General features: G+C 52.8%; 2 protein-coding genes across 2 annotated transcripts in view; both read left to right on the plus strand.

The window, feature by feature from the left end:
* ERLIN2 (ER lipid raft associated 2) overlaps nucleotides 1-19,999 on the plus strand; it is a 333,405-nt gene that overhangs the window by 270,300 nt on the left and 43,106 nt on the right. The gene's annotated exons all lie outside the window — the stretch shown is intronic.
* ZNF703 (zinc finger protein 703) lies at nucleotides 14,411-17,742 on the plus strand. The gene is made up of 2 exons (XM_060086145.1): nucleotides 14,411-14,997; nucleotides 16,024-17,742. The coding sequence occupies exons 1-2, from the start codon at nucleotides 14,761-14,763 to the stop codon at nucleotides 17,551-17,553; spliced, it is 1,767 nt and encodes a 588-aa protein (XP_059942128.1). The 5' UTR covers nucleotides 14,411-14,760; the 3' UTR covers nucleotides 17,554-17,742.

Here is a 19,999-nt window from a genome sequence, read left to right on the forward strand (position 1 = left end):
AAATCTAAGTTCTTCCCCCTCTGGTGTAATTACTCTGCTTCTTCCTCCCCCTTCCTCCATTGTCCTTGGCTCTGATCTTGTTACTTTTCTGCTAATGGCTTCAGGTTTTACTGTATCTGCATTTTGAATTGTAAGGGACCTCACATTTTTTACTACAGATACAGGAGGGGTTCAAATAAGTATAAAGGTAAAAGTTAGTTTTTAAGGATGACACGCAGCAAGAAAAAGGGAGAGAGAAAATGCCCATGATCACACACAAGGACATACAGGCTCAGCACCGACACCTCAAGAAAGTGCTCACAGCCCACCCTCCAACCCTACCACTGAGGGACTGTGATGCCTTGTATCCTCACAAGATGTAGAGCTCAGCTCGCCTCTGGAGCTAGGTTGTCTGCCACACCAGACTCTTTTCTCCCATGACCCAGCGAGACACTATGGGTCGGAGCGGGTCGAGGGGACTTTGGGAGGATATGAGAGGGTGGTTAGCTTTTCTAGGACATTCTCTGGCTCTGCTTGGTAACCCCCCCGCCCAAGAAAAAGCATCTATTTGAAAGAGTGTGAGTTTCTGTCTCACTATTGCAATGAGTCTGAAGCAAGAGAGGACATCCCATTAGCTCCAGTTGGAACCAGTGTAAAAGGGTTATTGTTGTTTATAATATCAGAAGGGGAGACTTCAGAAGATATTTCATTTGAAGTTTTGTAGCGGTCTCCCCACAACCCTAGTGGCAGCTCAGGACCCATGGTTGTTAAGATCACAGAAAGAGGCCACTCGCCACTTCTGCATCATTTCCCCAAGTGACGAGCCTTGATATGCTACCTCTTCTACCAAGCTTGTAATGCTCATGTTGAAAGACAATGACTGGGCTTCCCTGGTGGCGCAGTGGTTGAGATTCCACCTGCCGATGCAGGGGACACGGGTTCGTGCCCCGGTCCAGCAGGAGCCCACATGCCGTGGAGTGGCTGGGCCCATGAGCCATGGCCGCTGAGCCTGCGCGTCCGGAGTCTGTGCTCCGCAACGGGAGAAGCCACAACAGTGAGAGGCCCGCATACAGCAAAGAAAAAAAAAAAAGAAAGAAATGACTACCCAAGTTCCCAAGGATTGACATCATCAAACTGAATGTAACTCAGTTTAATGTTGAAATTGTTAACCATCTTGGGCTAGTTAGTGTAGTATCTGAGAGACGTATTTCCTTTAAAATTTAAAATATCTGGTGGAGCTCCTGTGAGCTCTGGGCACCTTGGTGCAGGTCTAGCTAACTGGTAGCTCCAAATGGTTAACAGATAAAGAAAAACAGAAAGATAATGAATAAAGCAAGGCATAGTATTTTACTGGGTTCTTCCCTCCCACGCAGGGAAGCCGCAAGCTGGCTAGAGGATTGTATTTATGAATTTGCTTGGATTTTTCAGGATGGAGAGGGTTTTCCTAGAACTTCTGTCCACTCTCCCACTTGCCCTGAGACCTGTTTGAGTAGAGTGGTGAAGAAGCAAGTTTAAAAAGATCATTGCAGGGCTTCCCTGGTGGGGCAGTGGTTGGGAGTCCGCCTGCCGATGGAGGGGACACGGGTTCGTGCCCCGGTCCGGGAAGATCCCACATGCCGCGGAGTGGCTGGGCCCGTGAGCCATGGCCGCTGAGCCTGCGTGTCTGGAGCCTGTGCTCCGCATCGGGAGACCCACAGTAGTGAGAGGCCCACGTACAGCAAAGAAAAAAAGAAGGAAAAAAAAAAGAAAAAAAGAAAAAGATCATCGCATTAGGGCGCTTTGCCATGGGACACAGAGAGAGCACGCCATCCCTCGGTACCCCTGAATGGAGCCTACTGTTCTTCCTCCAGGACGTAATAAAATGTACTCTAGGCTCTGATCCACCAGACAAAGAAAGATATATCATCAAAGGAGGGGAAAGGTGAAGATGGGTGTTTGGCTCTCCATTCACATACACGCAGTTCATCTCTAAGGTTTCCCAAAAAGCAGCCACACACCAAATCCCTTCTGTACCCTAGCCTCCTGTGAGATAATCCTCATAATGGAATATTTAAGAGACAAGATATACATCACCGCCCTTTTTTCTCACCTGAAGATTTATTCTCCATAGGATGTACGGTGTATACGTCTATCTACACACAGATGGTTGCAGGTAACTTTCTCAGCCGATGCCATCATGTTTTTAGGTTCTATATATTTTTCAATATATGAATCTAATTTTTTCTGGGTGCAAAAATATAAATTTTAGAGATCAGAGCCCAGAAAATAGAGGCGTCCAGAGACATTTCCTAATTAAAACACACATCCGTCAGAAAAAACTTTTTTTGTCATTTGCAGCCAACAAAAATGCCTATTGTTAGGACGTGCTCATAAATAACTTGATTTTGGCATATGCTTTCGTACCATACAGAAGATGAATAAATTATATGTGATTTACAACGTTTTTCATTTTTATTAGCACCACTCTGAAGAGTTTATGTAAAGGACGTGCCAGAGCAGTTATGCCAAATGTTTTCAGGCGTTGGTATTGATATTACATAAATTAAGGTGTTTTAATTTGCATCTTTAATTAACTAAATACTGGCAGAAAAATAAAACACAGGGCAGCCCTGACTCATTGCCTCTATTAAACTGCTGACGTCTCCGAAAAGACGCTTTAAGTAATCCAATTCATTCAGAGAGGTGGAGGGAGGGGTAGTAACACTCTTATTTGGCAAAATATACTGGGTTCAAGAAACCAATGTCCTGCTTTGCTTGCAAGGTGGCGTGGTGAGCATGCGGTGTTCTAAGAAGGTCTGCATTTGTGTCCCTGAGGAAGGAGCTGACTGAGTACTTTAACTATCCATCCTGTCCAGGTCTGAGCTGAAGCCTGGGGAGCAGCCCAGCCCTACCACTGGGCGTGGGCAGGCTCCTGGGTACAAAGCCTGGCACACCTGGGCTGGTTGCCTTTGTCACCCAGGGCTGTATGGCTGCCTATCTCGGAAAAGACACACTGGTTGAATTAATCCAGTGGTCCAGTGGTTGCTGGATGCCATATCAACATAATCATGTCCAAAAACCAAGGAGAGAAATAGTCAAAAATCCTTCACTGGAATTAGCTGCTTCTGGTTAATCCTTTCCGTCACACCTGGGACTCCCCAACCCTGCCCCCCCCCAAAATATCCTAAAAAGATGTTCCAGCAGTACCCTAATTCTTTCCCACAAGCCCTGGGTCCTGTCACCACCTCCTGAGACTTTTTTTTCTTTACCATTATAATTTATTACAGGATATTGAATATAGTCCCCCATGCTATACGGTAGGACATTGTTGTTTATCTATTTTATACATAGTAATGTGTATCTGTTAATCCCAAACTCCTAATTTATCCCTCTTCCACCCCCTTCCCCCTCTGGTAACCGTAAATCTGTTTTTCTATGAGAGACTTTTTAAAAATTCACTCTTACCATGGACACAATAGCTTCTTTCTCGTCCAAGTTCTCCCTTTCCCCTGCTTTCTGGAGCATTCTTGATTTTTGCTCTCCGTTTCTCCTCTCCTGGTAAGGCTTCATCTTCTATCATTTTCCCTCCAGACTTTCAGGGAGGAACAGCTCTAAGGAGAAGATGACAACTTCCAGTGTTTGGCCAGAGGAGAGAGCCTGCTCCTCAAACACAGGTGAGAATATTTTATTTCTCTTCCCTAAACCCACAGGGAATGAACCACCTGTACAAGCTTTCCTGTTCTCCCGCGATTCCCAGGGTGTCTGGCTTTAATTCTCTACCGGGACTGGGAGGCATCATGTCAAGGGCAGACCTCTAGGGGCTCACAGATGCCTACGGAGCTGACCAGAGATGTCACCCAGGGAGAGGTGGGCTGGGGAATGGAGTTCACGTTTCTCCTCTGTTCACACTGTCTCTGCACCTTCGTGCACATGGTCCCTTCTGAGACAGCCCAACTGGAAGCAGTTCAGGGCAACCCAAGCCCCCTTGTCCTGACCTCAGTGTACTGTCATTATGCTATGTCCCTACCCCAGCGTTCTTCCTGGATGCTTTTCTTCCCTTGCTCCACGAGTAAAGGATGGATTCCAACTTTTAATAAAGAAAATGCTGTTCTCCTTCGCCAGCATCCTACCCCCTCCCCCATCACAATCCCTACCCCCAAATCGCACTTTCTTTTCGTTTCCCATCTTGCAGCTCCAGCAGTTGTTTTAAAACAAAAACACGTCTCCTGTCATAAATAAGATTGTCATTATCCATTTTGACTGCAGTGGGGAAAAATTCACCCGGGGCCTGATGTGGAACAGGAATAAACATAATAAGGGGGCTTCCCTGGTGGTGCAGTGGTTAAGAATCCGCCTGCCAATGCAGGGGACATGGGTTCGAGCCCTGGTCCAGGAAGATCCCACATGCCGCGGAGCAACTAAGCCCATGCGCCACAACTGCTGAGCCTGTGCTCTAGAGCCCACAAGCCACAACTACTGAGCCTGCGCTCTAGAGCCTGCGAGCCACAACTACTGAGCCCTCGTGCCACAACTACTGAAGCCCACGTGCCTAGAGCCCATGCTCCGCAACAAGAGAAGCCACCACAATAAAAAGCCTGCACACTGCAATGAAGAGTAGCCCCTGCTCGCTGCAACTAGAGAAAAGCCCGCTCACAGGAACGAAGACCCAACACAGCCAAAAATAAATAAATAAATTTATTTTTTTTTAAAACATAATAAGGAAAAAGGCACCATCTCCTCGGAATTTTTAACTACCGTAGCTTTTCTGGTTTGGATTGTTTGGGTTGTTTTCGTTGTTACAGTTGTTTTTATCATTTGTTCATTGATTCATTTATGTAAGGAAATTAATGAGAAAAACAAAGAGAGCCTGGCAGAAAGCGGTTGTGTTGAATGTATCAGGACAGGCCTTGGGTGATGTGGAAGGGGTGCCTCAGGACACTTGAGAAAGGTCTTCAAGATGTTAAGAATTCTACTTTAGACAGCCTGGAATGTACGTTTATCCTGATTCCACGGCCCATCAAAACTCCGCCCAGGGGCTCCCCTGGTGGCCCAGTGGTTGAGAGTCTGCCTGCCGATACAGGGGACACAGGTTCGTGCCCCGGTCCGGGAAGATCCCACATGCCGCGCAGCGGCTGGGCCCGTGAGTCATGGCCGCTGAGCCTGCGCGTCCGGAACCTGTGCTCCGCAACGGGAGAAGCCACAGCAGTGAGAGGCCCACGTACCGCCAAAAAAAAAAAAAAAAAAAAAAAAACCCCGCCCAGTCCTGACTCTTCCCAGTGTCATAGGGTCAAGGTCACTAACAAAAGGTGAGCTTTGACTCGGTGGACCAAGGAGGCCCAGGCCTTGACCTGAACTTGAGGAGACAAGAGGAGGGCTCATGCTCTGTGTCTTTGCAGCGAGAAGCTACAGGTGTCAAAACGCCTGCATTTTTTTTTTCTTGGCGAATGGTCGATAAAGCAGAAAACTCTTATCATCTCAACCCTTGTTGAGAAATCACATATCCACGCCCTTTGAATTTTGCAGATAATACCTATTCAAAAGTACAAATATTAAAAGAAGAACAAAATAAAGACGACTTCCCCCGCCTTGGGTAGCACTCTGCTAACAATAATTACTGATGTCATGATTTGATGTCTTCCGATGCTTCACAGGCCTCATGCTGGAAATTCATGGTTAGGACTGGATATAAACCTCCATGGACATGACCATATTTCATGCATTGTCTTTGGCATGAACCTTTGCCTTTTTATGAGCGTGAACAAAAAAGCTCCAGACAATCCAGAGCTCTTGTTAGCGTTCACTGATTAGAAAGTTTGCAATATTAAAATGTGTATTCATCAATATCGTGGATTCTTTTAGGCCAGACCTAATTATTCCTCTCCTTCTCCTCCTACTAAATGAGGGAGCAGCTGGGAAGACGAGGAGGAGGAAAGCAGGAGAAGCATTCACATTTTCTGAACTCCAAAGATGGAAACAGAACCCCTTCTTAGTGAGCCTTTAAATTTCTCCAAATGAATGTGACTGGAAGTTCCTAGACGTATTGCCCTTGTTTTCTTGCCTGAATCCCTCGGCTGACCTTCGAACTCACTACAAGTCTATCTTACCTACTGTGTTAAAAGGGACTTGTTTTGGGGCTTCCCTGGTGGCGCAGTGGTTGAGAGTCCGCCTGCCGATACAGGGGACACGGGTTCGTGCCCCGGTCCGGGAGGATCCCACGTGCCACGGAGCAGCTGCGCCCGTGAGCCATGGCCGCTGAGCCTGCGCGACCAGAGCCTGTGCTCCGAAACGGGAGAGGCCACAACAGTGAGAGGCCCACGTACCACAAAAAAAAAAAAGAAAAAGAAAAAAAGGGGGACTTGTTTTGAATGCATATACTTATTACAGGTAAAGAGCTCAGACAGGCTGGCACACTGTAAGGCTCCATAAATGTTATTATTACAGGGTAAAATACTCACTGCTAATCACAGCTGAGGTGTTGGCAGATTACTAAAGTATAATTCCTGCAATTCTGCTCCTGTAATTCTACTCCTAGGAATTTGCCCTATAGTTTTACTAGCACACACGGAGAATGATATATATTATATATATATATATACACATAGATATACACATATACATATATATGGTTATTAACTGCAGGAGCAAAAACTAGAAACCATCTAAATGTCCCCAGCAGGGGACAGGTCAAATAAATGTGTGGCACATCCATGTAACAATGCTGTGAATCTGAAAAAATAAATAAATAAAATGCAGAAGCCCATGATGCAATCTCCAAAATACATTAACTTAAAAAAAAAACCAAGTATAGAACAGTTTGTGTAGTATGTTGCCATTTGTGTACAAAAGGGAGAAAGAATATATATGTATTTGCAAGAATACAAATATACAAAGAATATATATGTACAAAATACCTCTGGAAGGATGGACAATAAACTCATAGCATTGATGCATTGGGGAGAGAAACTGGTTGGCTAGAGGGAGGTTTTGTCCACTGTACAGTCTCATAGTTTGGAATTTGGCACCATGGGAATGCACTTCATCATAAATAAATAAGTGCATTTCTCCCAAAAAATTAATAATAATTTAAATCACTTTTAAAGGGGGCTTATTATGCAAATCTTCACTCTGAATGGACCACTATACTTGGATAATTCCAGCCATCAGCTTGGTTGGGACCCCACCTCTCGGGTTTCCTTCTCTGAGCAGAGGCTGGCAGAGGGCCACGGAAATAAACACTCCTCGAAATTGTTCTGACATCTTGGAATTCGGTTTTATCAAATACAACCAGTGGTAATTGAGCCACTGCCTGAGCAGCTTTCCCCTTTTCTCTAATCGTATTTGTTGAAGTGAATTTGGAGCTGCACATCCCGCTAGTCAGGAGACCAGCCTAGAAAAGGGCATGCTTTGGACAAGTTTAAAGGCCTGTACACTGTCAGAAGTGGGGCAGGGCAGGGGCGGGGCGTGGGTGTCAGAAGCAGGTACCTGCCCTGTGTAACTGAGATATTCACAGTTTGCCACCAAGATCTCCTGGAGGTCCAGTAGTTCCAGCTGGGGGATGCTCAGAGCATGGGGGCAGGATATCTGAGGAAGCCTGGTCCCTGCTTCCCTTTCAGGGACCTCCGTTCTGCTCTTGGACTCCCCTTATACCCAAATGAGAGATGGTGCACGAACACACCTAGAATGATTTATCCTGTCACCCAGAGGTGCTCAGTAAATGTGGTAGAATCTGAATTGAACTTGAAGCAAATTCTCTTAAGAACAGTGAGGAACTGGTACAAACTCCTATGTATAAGATACATTAGCTACAAGGATATATTGTACAGCACAGGCAATATACCCAATATTTTATAATAATTTTGAATGGAGTGTAATCTATAAAAATATTGAGTCACTATGTTGTACACCTGAAACTAATATAATATTGTAAATCAACTATACCTCAATTTAAAAAATAATAAATAAAACAATTCTTTTAAAAAAAAAGAATAGTGGACAACTAAACTACAGGGTAATGAGCAGGATTTAAGTTAGAGCCTCCTGGGCTTCCCTGGTGGTGCAGTGGTTGAGAATCTGCCTGCCAATGCAGAGGACACAGGTTCAAGCCCTGGTCTGGGAGGATCCCACATGCTGCGGAGCAGCTAGGCCCGTGAGCCACAACTACTGAGCCTGCGCGTGTGGAGCCTGTGCTCCGCAACAAGAGAGGCCGCGACAGTGAGAGGCCCATGCACCGTGATGAAGAGTGGCCCCTGCTTGCCACAACTAGAGATAGCCCTCGCACAGAAACGAAGACCCAACACAGCAAAAGTAAATAAATTAATTAATAAACTCCTACCCCCAACATCTTCTTTAAAAAAAAAAAAAAAAAAAGTTAGAGCCTCCTGACTTTTTCTTTTAATCTGCAAAAGAAGCTCACAGATGCCCAAAGGAAAGGGCCGCCCCACCTTTTAGGAGCTGGGAATGTGCATGCCAGGGAGGTGGCCTAGACTGACCAACTCGCTCTGGTCCTTACATGCTCTGGGATCACCTTGGGCCTGCACCTACCAAGTGGCCAATAAACAGAAATTGAATAAATTCATTCAATCCAGTTCAATTAATTAAATGAATGTTCAGCTTACTTCCTTCTCTGCCTCAGTTTCCTCTCTACCATATTCTCATTCCTGGACACAAAAATAAAACGCTGGTTGCGAAGACCAGCATTCTGGAAAACAGTTGAAGTCATTTGCTTTTTTTTTGGCCATGCCATGCGGCATGTGAGATCTTAGCTCCCCAACCAGGGTTCGAACCTATAGCCCCTGCATTGGGAGCAAGGAGTCCTAACCTGACCACCAGGGAAGTCCCTGAAATCATTTGTTTTCAATGTCTCCTCCTGTGGGCCTCCCTCTCCCTCAGGCCTGCACTCAGTAGGTTGGCTCAGAAAAAGCTACTTGGATTCGAATCCCGGTTCTACCACTTTTGAGCTGTGTAACTTGGACAAGTTACTTAACTTCTCTGATCCTCAGTGCCTCGCCTATAAAAACAAGCATAGTCCCTGCCTCATCTGTTTGTAGTGAGAACTGAGTGACTTATTACAGGTAAAGAGCTCAGACAGGCTGGCACACTATAAGGCTCCATAAATGTTATTATTACAGGGTAAAATACTCACTGCTGATCACAGCTGAGGTGTTGGCAGATTACTATTGGCAGATTACTAAAGTATAATTCCTCCCAGCAGTATTTGCAACTTAAAAGAGAGAAGAAACTTGAAGGCCCAAAGGAACAAAGTAGTCAAGGGTGACTGCCCAGGGCTAAGGTTGATGTCTGGGGCGGGGCAAATTGAGGGAGGAGAACTTCAAAAGCACACCTCCTCGCATCCCCCCTCCCTGTCAGCCCTGCCTATCTCCCCTTGGGCTGATAGGAGATAAACAAAACCACTTCTTCAAAGCACCCTGCTCAAGGACCAGGATCAAACACAGGGCTGGGAGATAAGCTTCAGCCTACATTTCCTTTGTCCATTCCTTCCCACCACTTCTCCAAAGGAAACTCACGGGGGAGGAAAAGTAGTTAATTCCTCCCTCTTTTATCAAAGGGAGTTACCTCCCCATCTATAGGGCGATGGGGTTGATGAGGCTGTGATAGGAGAACCAGGGAGAGAGGGAAGCCTCTTCTTGCTGCGCTGCCAGGGTTGCTGTGTGACTTCAGACTCCCCCAGAAGCCCTGGGAGCCCCGGTCTTTATCTGTCAAAAGGGATAAAAACACCTGCCCAAAATAACTCAGAAAATTGTTGCGGGTTGATGAACGCAAACATGTATTTGGGAAAAGATCCTTTAACAGGTTCACATAGTTGACATTTTGAAAAATACGAAGTCATCCACCTTGAGTCTTTTTACTAATATGGTGAGGGGAGATAGAAAGGAATAACCCTCTGTATGAAAAATTCTTATTCGTTCATCAGCAAACTTTCACGGGGCATGTATGGCATTCGGACTGCGTGCATTCATACCCCCATCTCTTACCAGCTGGGACTTGGGGCAGGGTACTTAACCTCTCTGTGCCTCCACTTCCTCCTCTGTGAAATGGGGTAACAATAGGACCTACTTCCTAGGGCTTCTGTGAGGATTAAATGAGAGAAATTGAGAAATTGTGCAAAGCGCTTACAATAGGGCTTGGCTGTCAGTGTTGGCTGCTGTGATGAAGATACTTAAACATCCCTCTAGGCAATAAGGATACAAAGAGGATGAGGGCAATACAGAAGCATCCACAGTCCAGCAGGAGAATGGACAAGTAAATAAATAATGGCAGATGCCCTGTGATGAGTGTAAGAACATAATCGGAGCTGTGAGAACACAGAAGAGGGGGCTACCGGAGGGGGCTCCTTGGCAAGGCTGGTCCTTCTTGCTTTGCCTGTTTGTTCTCCCACTGTTCCTTGGGCCCCTCTGGTCTTCTCATGCCCAGGGCTGTGTCTGAAGCCCGGGGATGGAGCAGACAGAGGCAGTGCTGAATCAGGGCTCCTGGCCAAGGCAGTAATTGCCAGCCGCTGAAAGATATTAAGCGCCAGGGAGGAAAACCAAGTCCCCTGTGAGGCAGACATTTCAGAATTCTTACAGCTTGTAAAAAAAAAAAAAAAAAAAAAAAACTGTAAATAGTTACCCAGTGAGATATTATTTCTTGTTGTTGCCATTAGGGCTTGAGTGTCATGAAGAGAGAGGCCGTGATTCAGGCAATTCCACCTTGGCGAGGATGGAAAACTCCACACTAACCCCACACAACACACCTCCTACCTCTCCTCCCAACCTGACTCAGGTGTTTTTTTCCTGGGTGGTGAGTTTTATGTAAATTGAAATCATGAAAAAAAATCTCTAAATATTCAGAATTTCCTAAAGGACTTTCTTGATGGCTTCTGAGAAGCATTTTTTTTTAAAAGACTCCTTTGACTGGAGGCTGGGGGAGGGGTACCCTCATTTGGGTAGGATGCTGGGCCGACTTGGGTGTTCGAGTGGGTTCCCAGCGCTGGGAGCCTCTGGATCCAGATGTGCAGTGACTGTTCTCCAGAGCAATCGCCCCACAGATGCCAACGATGCTGTTGGTCACAGCCATCATTGACCTGGGACTTTCTTTGTGCCAAGCACTAGTTGTGTGACATGCGTTGTCTGTTTTGGGCCTCCCAACTCTGAGGTGGCCACTCTTAGGTTTTATACCTGAGGTTTCCGAAGCTTAGGGAGGTTTCCTTGCCCAGGACCACCGCGACAATGTGGCTCAGAGGTCTGGTTCCCAGAAACCTGACTCCAAGGGACCACTCTGTCACCCACTGGTCACTGGCCTTTGGGTAAGTGACTAACCTCTCCACGCTAGAAATGGGAATGATAAAGGTACCTGAAACTTATCAAGAGCCAGACACAGGACTTCCCTGGTGGCGCAGTGGTTGAGGGTCTGTCTGCCGATGCAGGGACACGGGTTCGTGCCCCGGTCCGGGAGGATCCCGCATGCCGCGGAGCAGCTGGGCCCGTGAGCCATGGCCGCTGAGCCTGCGTGTCCGGAGCCTGTGCTCCGCGGCGGGAGAGGCCACGGCAGTGAGAGGCCTGTGTACTGCAAAAAAAAAAAAAAAAAAAAAAGAGCTTGACACATAGGATTGTAATTCTTCACCTCGTTGGCTGGGGGCATTCTCAAGCAGCCCCACCCCATCCTACTGTCATGGCGCCCCTCCCTCGCAGGGCAATCTGGGACGGGTCCCTTAGCCACAGGACTGCCGCTTTTCTGCAGAGGAAGGACTTGGGTCCTGTACAACACTGTCTTGCGTGGCATTTTCAACCCCTCATCAACCTCAATAAACACGGCCCGACTGAAAACTTCTTCAGCCTTATTCTCTCGCAGGTGACAAGACATTCCTTTGAAAACGGACTTGCTTTAGGCCACTAGGGCCCCATTTAGGACTCTGTAGAGGTTAACATTTCAGTTAAGTGAATGTCAAGTACTGATTGTAATAATCGTCTAGTACCTTTTAATCAGGACTCTGGCCTGGCTGAGTATGGTCTTCCATTTTCCCTCCTAAGGCGATTGGATGGATCCAGCCAAAGGGTTCCTGCTTTCCTCATCAGCACCCCAAAGGGAAGCACAGCCCTATTCCTTTGCTAGCACTTTCCAGGAGTGGGGAAGTAGGCCTGGTCTCCACCTAAGTGCTGTCTGGCACCCCCGTTCCTAGTGATTAGCTGTGAGCTTAGGGAATGGGGTTTCTTAAGGACAATGTATGATTACCTGGGCAAACTCTCCACCCTCCATCCCGAGCCTGGCCACCCTGTCCTCACTTCCTCTGCTCTCCCTTCCTTTCATTCATTCCTTACCTTCTTCTTCTCCTTTCCTCCCCAAATAGAGAGCAAATATTTTATCACCCTCCGTTCTCCCCTCTCTTTTTGCTGCCTCCTACCCCTCTAGATTCCTTCCGAATTCCTAAATGCCTTTATCTCTCTCCCCTCCCCTTTGCTCCTGATTCCCCATTAATCATCCCTAACACACATCTGCTGGGGTCCTAGCAGGAGTTCTTGGCTGGCGCTCACAGCTGGGCTGGTTACGATAATCAAGAAGGGGTCTTTCATCTTTTCCTGTCTCCTAGGGCTCCCCCCTTCCCAGCTCCTCCTCCTCCAAGATTGCCTACAAAGGCCCACCTTCTTCCATTCTGGAAGGTTCTGCTCTCTCTCTGCAGAGCAATCTCCCAAAGGCCAAATGGCCTGGCAGGCTGAAGCAGCCCTGAAGTGGATGTTTAAACTTGGTGTTGGCCGTAGCAAGGATGGGCTCAGAGGCTGGCATGAGAAGGGGTGGGGGGTGGGCCGGGCGTAGGGACCACCACAATAAAATAAGTGAGGTCCGCCCTCCTTCTTGTCACCCTCTTGCTGCAGTATGGAATACATCACCCAGTCAAGGCATCCCTTGGCATTCGTGGTAACCTAATTTTACCAGGATTAAAACTGGGGCAGGGAAAGCTTGTGTAATTTCTCAGAGGTCTATGCATACTGTCCAAAAACCAGATGGATCCAGGAAGTACATTCCGTTTAGTGTATAATTGACGTGGCCTGGGAGTGGTGCCTGCTGCCTTCTTTACTGAGCATGATAAAGATTGCCGTTTGTTATTTCTGTGATACTTGTTTCTTTCCGTTGGAAGAACCCCTTTGAAATCATCTATCCCCAGCTTGGGATCTCATGTGATTTCAAGGCACTGATCAACGAGCAGCAGAGTCCTAGAGCAATACGCCCCAAGTGACAGGCCTGACCATCGGAGTGATGGATTCGGGCTGGGAAAGCGGGACTCGAAGCGAGGTAGTGACACCAGCGCGCCTCCGCTGGCCGCCAAGAGCAAGGAGAAGTGGTCTCCCCAGAGGCCGGTGCACAAAGGGCCAGCTTCACCTTCTGATCGGCGGACCAGGAACTTTAATGTCCGGACAAGGACGATGTGAAACCTCTGCCCGGTGCGCAGCTGGCAATGCATACTTCATCCAAGAGGCACGGGAGGGAGGGGATAGGGTGAAGGAGGATACTGTTATTTTTAATAAAAAGTTTTTAATTCCGAAATTCCCCTGGGAAAACCTAGTGCATTTTCCCCCGCGAGAAGAAAAGGATGGGGGTAGGGTAGACGTATCTCTGGAGTTTACATCGACGTGCAGCACTCAGAGAGATTCCTCCCTCCTCTGGGATGCTGACCTCTCCATGGTCTCCACCCTACCCCCAATAGCAGCTAGGCCGGGTGCAGTGAGAGAATTTTACGCCTCTAAGCAGAACGCCGTAAGAAACCTGAAACATACCAAACATCTAACCTATAAATCAGTGCGCAGGCACCTCGCGCCCGGCGCATCCTGGAGGGGCGCGCCGCCTAGGGAACCGCGGCTTATTGCGGCCATCTCACCCCGGAAGGGACACCTCAAACTTGCAGGCTTTGGACCGGACTGGCTCAAAGTTGTTGGAGCGGTTTACGCCGCGTCCCGAGGACCGTGGCTGCCTCCGAGGCTCGGGCGCTTCCAAGTGAGGACACGCGGGAGAAGCCAATTAGGGGAAGAGAGCTGGACCCGAGCAGAGCCGGGGCTGAGCCCGAGCAGAGCCCGAGCAGGACCAGAGCAGAGCTGGGGCTCTGGAGGCGCGGCCCGCCCCTAGGCTGCCTCCCGGAAAGGCTTGGACTTGGCAGTGCCGGAGCCGGCGCCAGGAGCTCCTACCCCACCCCCAGCCCACCCCGCCCCACCCCAATCCACCCCACCCCACCCCAGACACACACGGCCTGCGGGTGACTGCCCCCGCCAGCGCCACCCCCCGGCGGTGCGAAGAGAGAGGGTAGAGCGACAGGAAAGCCAGCGGAGGATAGAGAGCAGAGCCCAGGGTCCCGGAGAAGTCCCGTCCTCTCTGGGACCCCCGGGGCAGGGGCAGCCCAGTTGGGGGGAGGGGAGGACTACGGCGGGTGGTAAAGGCCGAGGCGGCGGGTTCGCGGGCGAGGCCCCTTTAAGGCTCTCCCCTCCCACCGGCGGCGCCGGCCTCCGCCCGCCGCTCTCCCCGCCCCGGGGTCCCGGCGAGAGCTGCGATTGGGCGGGCGCGGCGATCCCTTTGAAGTGTAGCTGCCGATCGCGGCTATTTGACGTGCGGCTCGCGAAAGGCGAAGGTTTTTGTGTTGATCGCCGGGGTTAGCGGCGGCGGCGGCGACGGCGGCAGCGTCGTCGTCGTTGGAGGAGGGGTGGAGGCGCAGCGACTGCTGCACCGCGCTCGGCGCTGCGGAGCGAGCCCACCCGCCCCGGGAGCTCGCCTCCCGGTGCTCCCCCTCCCTCCCCGCCCCCCCAGTGGCGCTGCCTCCTCCAAATGAGCGATTCGCCCGCTGGATCTAACTCAAGGACACCCGAAAGCAGCGGCAGCGGCGGCGGCGGGAAGAGGCCGGCAGTGCCGGCGGCGGTGTCCCTCTTGCCTCCGGCGGACCCCCTGCGCCAGGCGAACCGGCTCCCTATCAGGGTCCTGAAGATGCTGAGCGCTCACACCGGCCACCTCCTGCACCCGGAGTACCTGCAGCCGCTGTCCTCCACTCCCGTCAGCCCCATTGAGGTCAGTCCCCTGGTCGCTGCCCGCCCTGCGCCGGCCCCATTCCGCCCACCACTGCCGGGCCCACGGCCCTGCTCCCTGTGCCCCGGGGCTCGGTGCGACCCTCAGATTCGGCCACACTGGCGGACGGAGTGAGGAGGAACGGAGAACAGAGGGGTTAGAGCCCACCCGGTTCTCGCCAGGCTTCTCAGGGAAAGGTTCCCCTTCCACACTCGCTCTTCGGAGCTACGTGTTTTCTCTCGGATTGGGTTTGCTCTTGGAATCTCCCCTGGGTCCTTTACTTCTCCTGGGCACCCAGTCTCCAGGCCAGAGATGATCTCTCCTGGGCCTTTTCCGCCCGCCCCCACCCCCACCCCCACCCCCACCCCCACCCCTCCACCCGGGTTTGTTCTCTCTGAAGCCCGATCGGCCCCGTCCCACGCCGCCTCTGTCCCATCCGGTTAGAGTGCACTACGCCCAGGCACTCCCGACCCCAGGTCTTTCTTCCTCCCACTTGCCTGGGTGCCCTCCCCGGGAGGGAGGGGCTATGAAGAGAGCGCCAACGGCAGCCCTGGCTTCAGAACGCGCTTCTCCCGGCTCCTACCCCGCGGCGCCACCGCCAGAAACCCGTCCCAAGCGAAGTTCCCCAAACTGAAGGAATAAGTTTTAACCCGGGCCCAGAGGCGGGGGCGATGAGAGGGCAGGAGTCGAGTCACAGCCCCTCCCCCAGCCCCGAATCCAGAGAGGTCACCTTCTCTCGCGGTGGCCTTTGGTGGACTATTTCCACTGCCCATTCCCCGGGGCCTACGGCGCACTCCGGGACCCGGTGGAGCGAGGGATCCCACCGACGGGCAGTGTGAGCGCAGTTCCGCCCAGCTGCCCCGCCCGCCTGCCAGGCCCTCGCAGACCCTCTCCCCGAGGCCCTCCCGCCCCATCGCGCCGCCTTGCGTGCTCCCCGCGCCCACCCCCCTCCCCTGGCGCCCCGCTCGCTCGCTCCGTGGGTCTCTGGTCTCACCCCCGTCTCCCTTCCCTTACCACTGTCTCCCACAGCTGGACGCCAAGAAGAGTCCTTTGGCGTTGCTGGCCCAGACTTGCTCGCAGATCGGCAAGCCGGACCCGCCGCCCTCGTCCAAGCTCAACTCGGTAGCGGCGGCCAACGGGCTGGGAGCGGAGAAGGACCCTGGCCGCTCGGCCTCGGGCGCCGCCTCCGCGTCTGCGGCGCTCAAGCAGCTGGGGGACTCCCCGGCCGAGGACAAGTCCAGCTTCAAGCCCTACTCCAAGGGCTCTGGAGGCGGCGACTCCCGCAAAGACAGCGGTTCCTCCTCCGTGTCCTCCACCTCCTCCTCCTCCTCCTCCTTGTCCCCAGGAGACAAGGCGGGCTTCAGGGTCCCCAGCGCCGCCTGCACGCCCTTTCCCCCGCATGGAGCGCCGGTCTCCGCGTCGTCGTCCTCGTCCTCCCCCGGCGGCTCCCGGGGCGGCTCCCCGCACCACTCTGACTGCAAGACCGGCGGCGGGGGCGCCGGCGGGGAGCTGGACAAGAAAGACCAGGAGCCCAAGCCGAGCCCGGAGCCCGCGGCCGTGAGCCGAGGCAGCGGTGGGGAGCCGGGCGCGCATGGCGGCGCCGAGGCCGGGGCCTCCGGGCGCAAGTCGGAGCCGCCCTCCGCGCTGGTGGGGGCCGGCCACGTGGCGCCGGTGTCGCCCTACAAGCCGGGCCACTCGGTGTTCCCGCTGCCACCCTCCAGCATCGGCTACCACGGTTCCATCGTGGGCGCCTACGCCGGCTACCCGTCTCAGTTCGTGCCTGGCCTGGATCCGAGCAAGTCTGGCCTCGTGGGAGGCCAGCTGTCAGGGGGCCTGGGCCTGCCCCCGGGCAAGCCCCCCAGCTCCAGCCCGCTCACCGGGGCCTCCCCGCCGTCCTTCCTGCAGGGATTATGCCGCGACCCCTACTGCCTGGGAGGTTATCACGGCGCCTCGCACCTCGGCGGCTCCAGCTGCTCCACCTGCAGCGCGCACGACCCAGCTGCGCCCGGCCTGAAGGCGGGGGGCTATCCGCTGGTGTACCCCGGGCACCCGCTGCAGCCCGCCGCGCTCTCGTCCAGCGCCGCCCAGGCCGCGCTCCCCGGCCACCCGCTCTACACCTACGGCTTCATGCTGCAGAACGAACCGCTGCCGCACAGCTGCAACTGGGTGGCGGCCAGCGGGCCGTGCGACAAGCGCTTCGCCACCTCGGAGGAGCTGCTCAGCCATCTACGGACTCACACGGCCCTGCCCGGCGCCGAGAAACTTCTGGCCGCCTATCCGGGGGCCTCGGGCCTGGGCAGCGCCGCCGCGGCCGCCGCGGCCGCCGCCTCCTGCCATCTGCACCTCCCCCCGCCGACCGCCCCCGGCAGCCCCGGGTCGTTGTCCTTGCGGAGTCCACACACTTTGGGCCTAAGCCGGTACCACCCTTACGGCAAGAGCCACTTATCCACAGCCGGGGGCCTTGCCGTGCCGTCCCTCCCCACAGCCGGACCCTACTACTCACCATACGCGCTGTACGGACAGAGACTGGCCTCAGCCTCCGCGCTCGGATACCAGTAACTACAGCCCTGCTTCCCTCCCCAGCCTCCTCTCCTCCCCGCCGCCGCCTCCCTTCCCCACCCGCCTCCGCTGCCTCCTCCACCACTGCTTGTCCCTGCCGGACCCCCGCCCAGACCCCCCCCACCGGACTGTGTATTTATTTACTGTAATGTTAGCTTACAAGCTGGGAATATAAGTGCATTAACGGCCCACACGAGTCAATGGTATGCAAAGAGTCTGTTCCCCCAAATAATAATATTAATCACACAGGTAACTACATGTCCCCGGTCCCTCTTCCTTTCTTTTCCGTTTTTTCTTTTACTTAGATGTAAGTTTCCGATTTTTTTTCCCTTTTGCGCTTTTTTTTTTTTTTTGATTGGTTTGGTTTTATGGGGAGGAGGGGGAGTTGGGGGTTCTTTTTGTTTTCCCTTCCTGGGGAGTTTCTTGCATGCTTCTTAACCGTTCAAACTACACTTCCTCCTTCTCTTCTCCCCTCCTTTTCCCTTCATTCCTTCTTGTTTCCATCCATTTGAGGTTCTGTTTTTTTTCCTTTGTACAAGTAACAGAGAGGAGGTATTTTTTGTAACGCATTTTGGGGTGCAGGGAGCGGCCTTGGGAGCTAGAGGTCTTGCCCTCTTTATGGACCTGGAACTTTGCTCTGTGACCCCTGCCCTGCCACTCTCTCTCCCTAGGCTCCTTGGTCTGCGCCCTGGCGCCCCAGATTAGAGCCTTGCTCCCCGATCTTGCTCTGAGCACGAGTCAGTGGCCGGAGAGGCGCCTCCAACAGAGCCTTTCTCCTCCCAGACTCTTCCAGGCCCCGGACACCGGGTGGTCACACTGCCTGATGGTGAGGGGCCCGCAGGGCTCACTTCACTGAAGTAAAAGTTCTAGAAGGCCCTGCTGGCATGGAACTTTGCTCTTTAGAGTTTGCAAAGTGCTTTTATGGTCATTGTATTTCTCTGGCTGTTGTGGCTGTGGTCCCTGTCCTGGCGATGGGGGCTGGGTGGGTGATTCTTGCTAGATCTTTCCAAAGCAGACCAGTGGTAGTATCAACTGGCAGCACAGCCTTGTTAGCACCATTGGGGGAGTTAGGGAGCACACGGATCACAGCAACCCTGGTGGCCCCCTCCCAGGCCTGACCCAAGAGTCCCCAGAGTTGGCTGTGGGCTCCCTCAGTTACTGGGATTGAAGGCTCGGCCCCGGGGTCTTCACCCGACACCCTCCCTCCCTCCCTCCCTCCCTCCCGGCCTTATGCAGCTGCGCAAGGGCTGCGGGGCCTGTTTGGGATGAATAGAGCTCTCCCTTGGTAAGACTTATTTTGTTAATAAATGGAGTACTTAGCTATATTCACACCGTGGTGTGTTTCTCTCTTGCCTGCCCCACTGACCCACTTCCAGACGCCTAAGCAGATGCCCTTCTTTTGTTCTTGTTTAAAACACCTTATGGTTTCCTTCTCAGATTTCCGTTCAAGGACGAGTTTTTAATGCCTTTCCTCAAGAAAGCAGGGGAGAAGAAAACAAAACTTCTGCCAACGCGTTGCAAATAACATAAAACGGCCCCTTTTTTTCCAACTTGGTTATTTAGCTCCCAGCCTCACTTCGAAGGCCTTGCCATTTCCTGGGGACAGGGTGGAGGGAGTGCGTAAATGTGGATTTTCCTCTGGGCCTAGATTCGAGGTCCGAGGGGCCAAGAAGGAAACCGGGCCCCAAGATCAAGAAACTCGGCAGCGCCGCCCCGGAGCCCTGCGGGCGAGCAAAGACGACGTGCCTCTGGCGCCACCAGGTGGCGGAAAAGCGAGCGACTGTCGCCAGCCCCGACCGCGCCTTCCGCGCTTCGCACTCCAAATGGGGAGGATTTTCTCTCCCTGACGGTGCCTTTTATACACCTTGAAGCTGAAGGGTAAATGCACCTGTTGGGAAGGGTGCTTCTCAAGGCTTGGGGACTCCCCAAGGCCAGCTCTGGATTGTGGACCCCAGCCGTCTGCGCCCCCAGAGACTTCTCTGAGCGGGGTTTGGGTTTTGTGGAGAAGGCGCGGCGATTACTCGGGACCTGGAAGCCACCCTCGGTGCCCGTTTTCTTGAGCTCGCACGATTGACACCCGCTTCTGCATTCTCGGGCAGGCCAGAGTTGGGGTGCCGTTTATCGAGATGGTGGGAGAGGGCCGGGGCACCTCCCCACTGCCCGGGGAGTCCGAGGGCCGGGGGAGAGGGCCGTAGGGGCCCGGGGCCTGTGCGTCCTCCCCGGGCTAGGGGCGCACCCCCACCCCGAGGCTGGCGCCGCTCAGGTTCCGGCTGCAGGACGCCCGGTGCCCACCTCTCGGGGCGCGGCGGCCCAGGGCGCGCGGGACCACCCGATGGGCGCATTGCAAAATGCCTGCCCCGCCCCCTCCTGGCCGTGCTCCTCTGCGTCGGCGCCGCGCAGCTTTGGGAGATGCTGCTGTTGCGTTTCGCGTTGTTTTGCTTTACTT

The sequence above is a fragment of the Mesoplodon densirostris genome, chromosome 20, assembly GCF_025265405.1.
Source record: "Mesoplodon densirostris isolate mMesDen1 chromosome 20, mMesDen1 primary haplotype, whole genome shotgun sequence".
NCBI classification, from domain to species: Eukaryota; Metazoa; Chordata; class Mammalia; order Artiodactyla; family Ziphiidae; genus Mesoplodon; species Mesoplodon densirostris.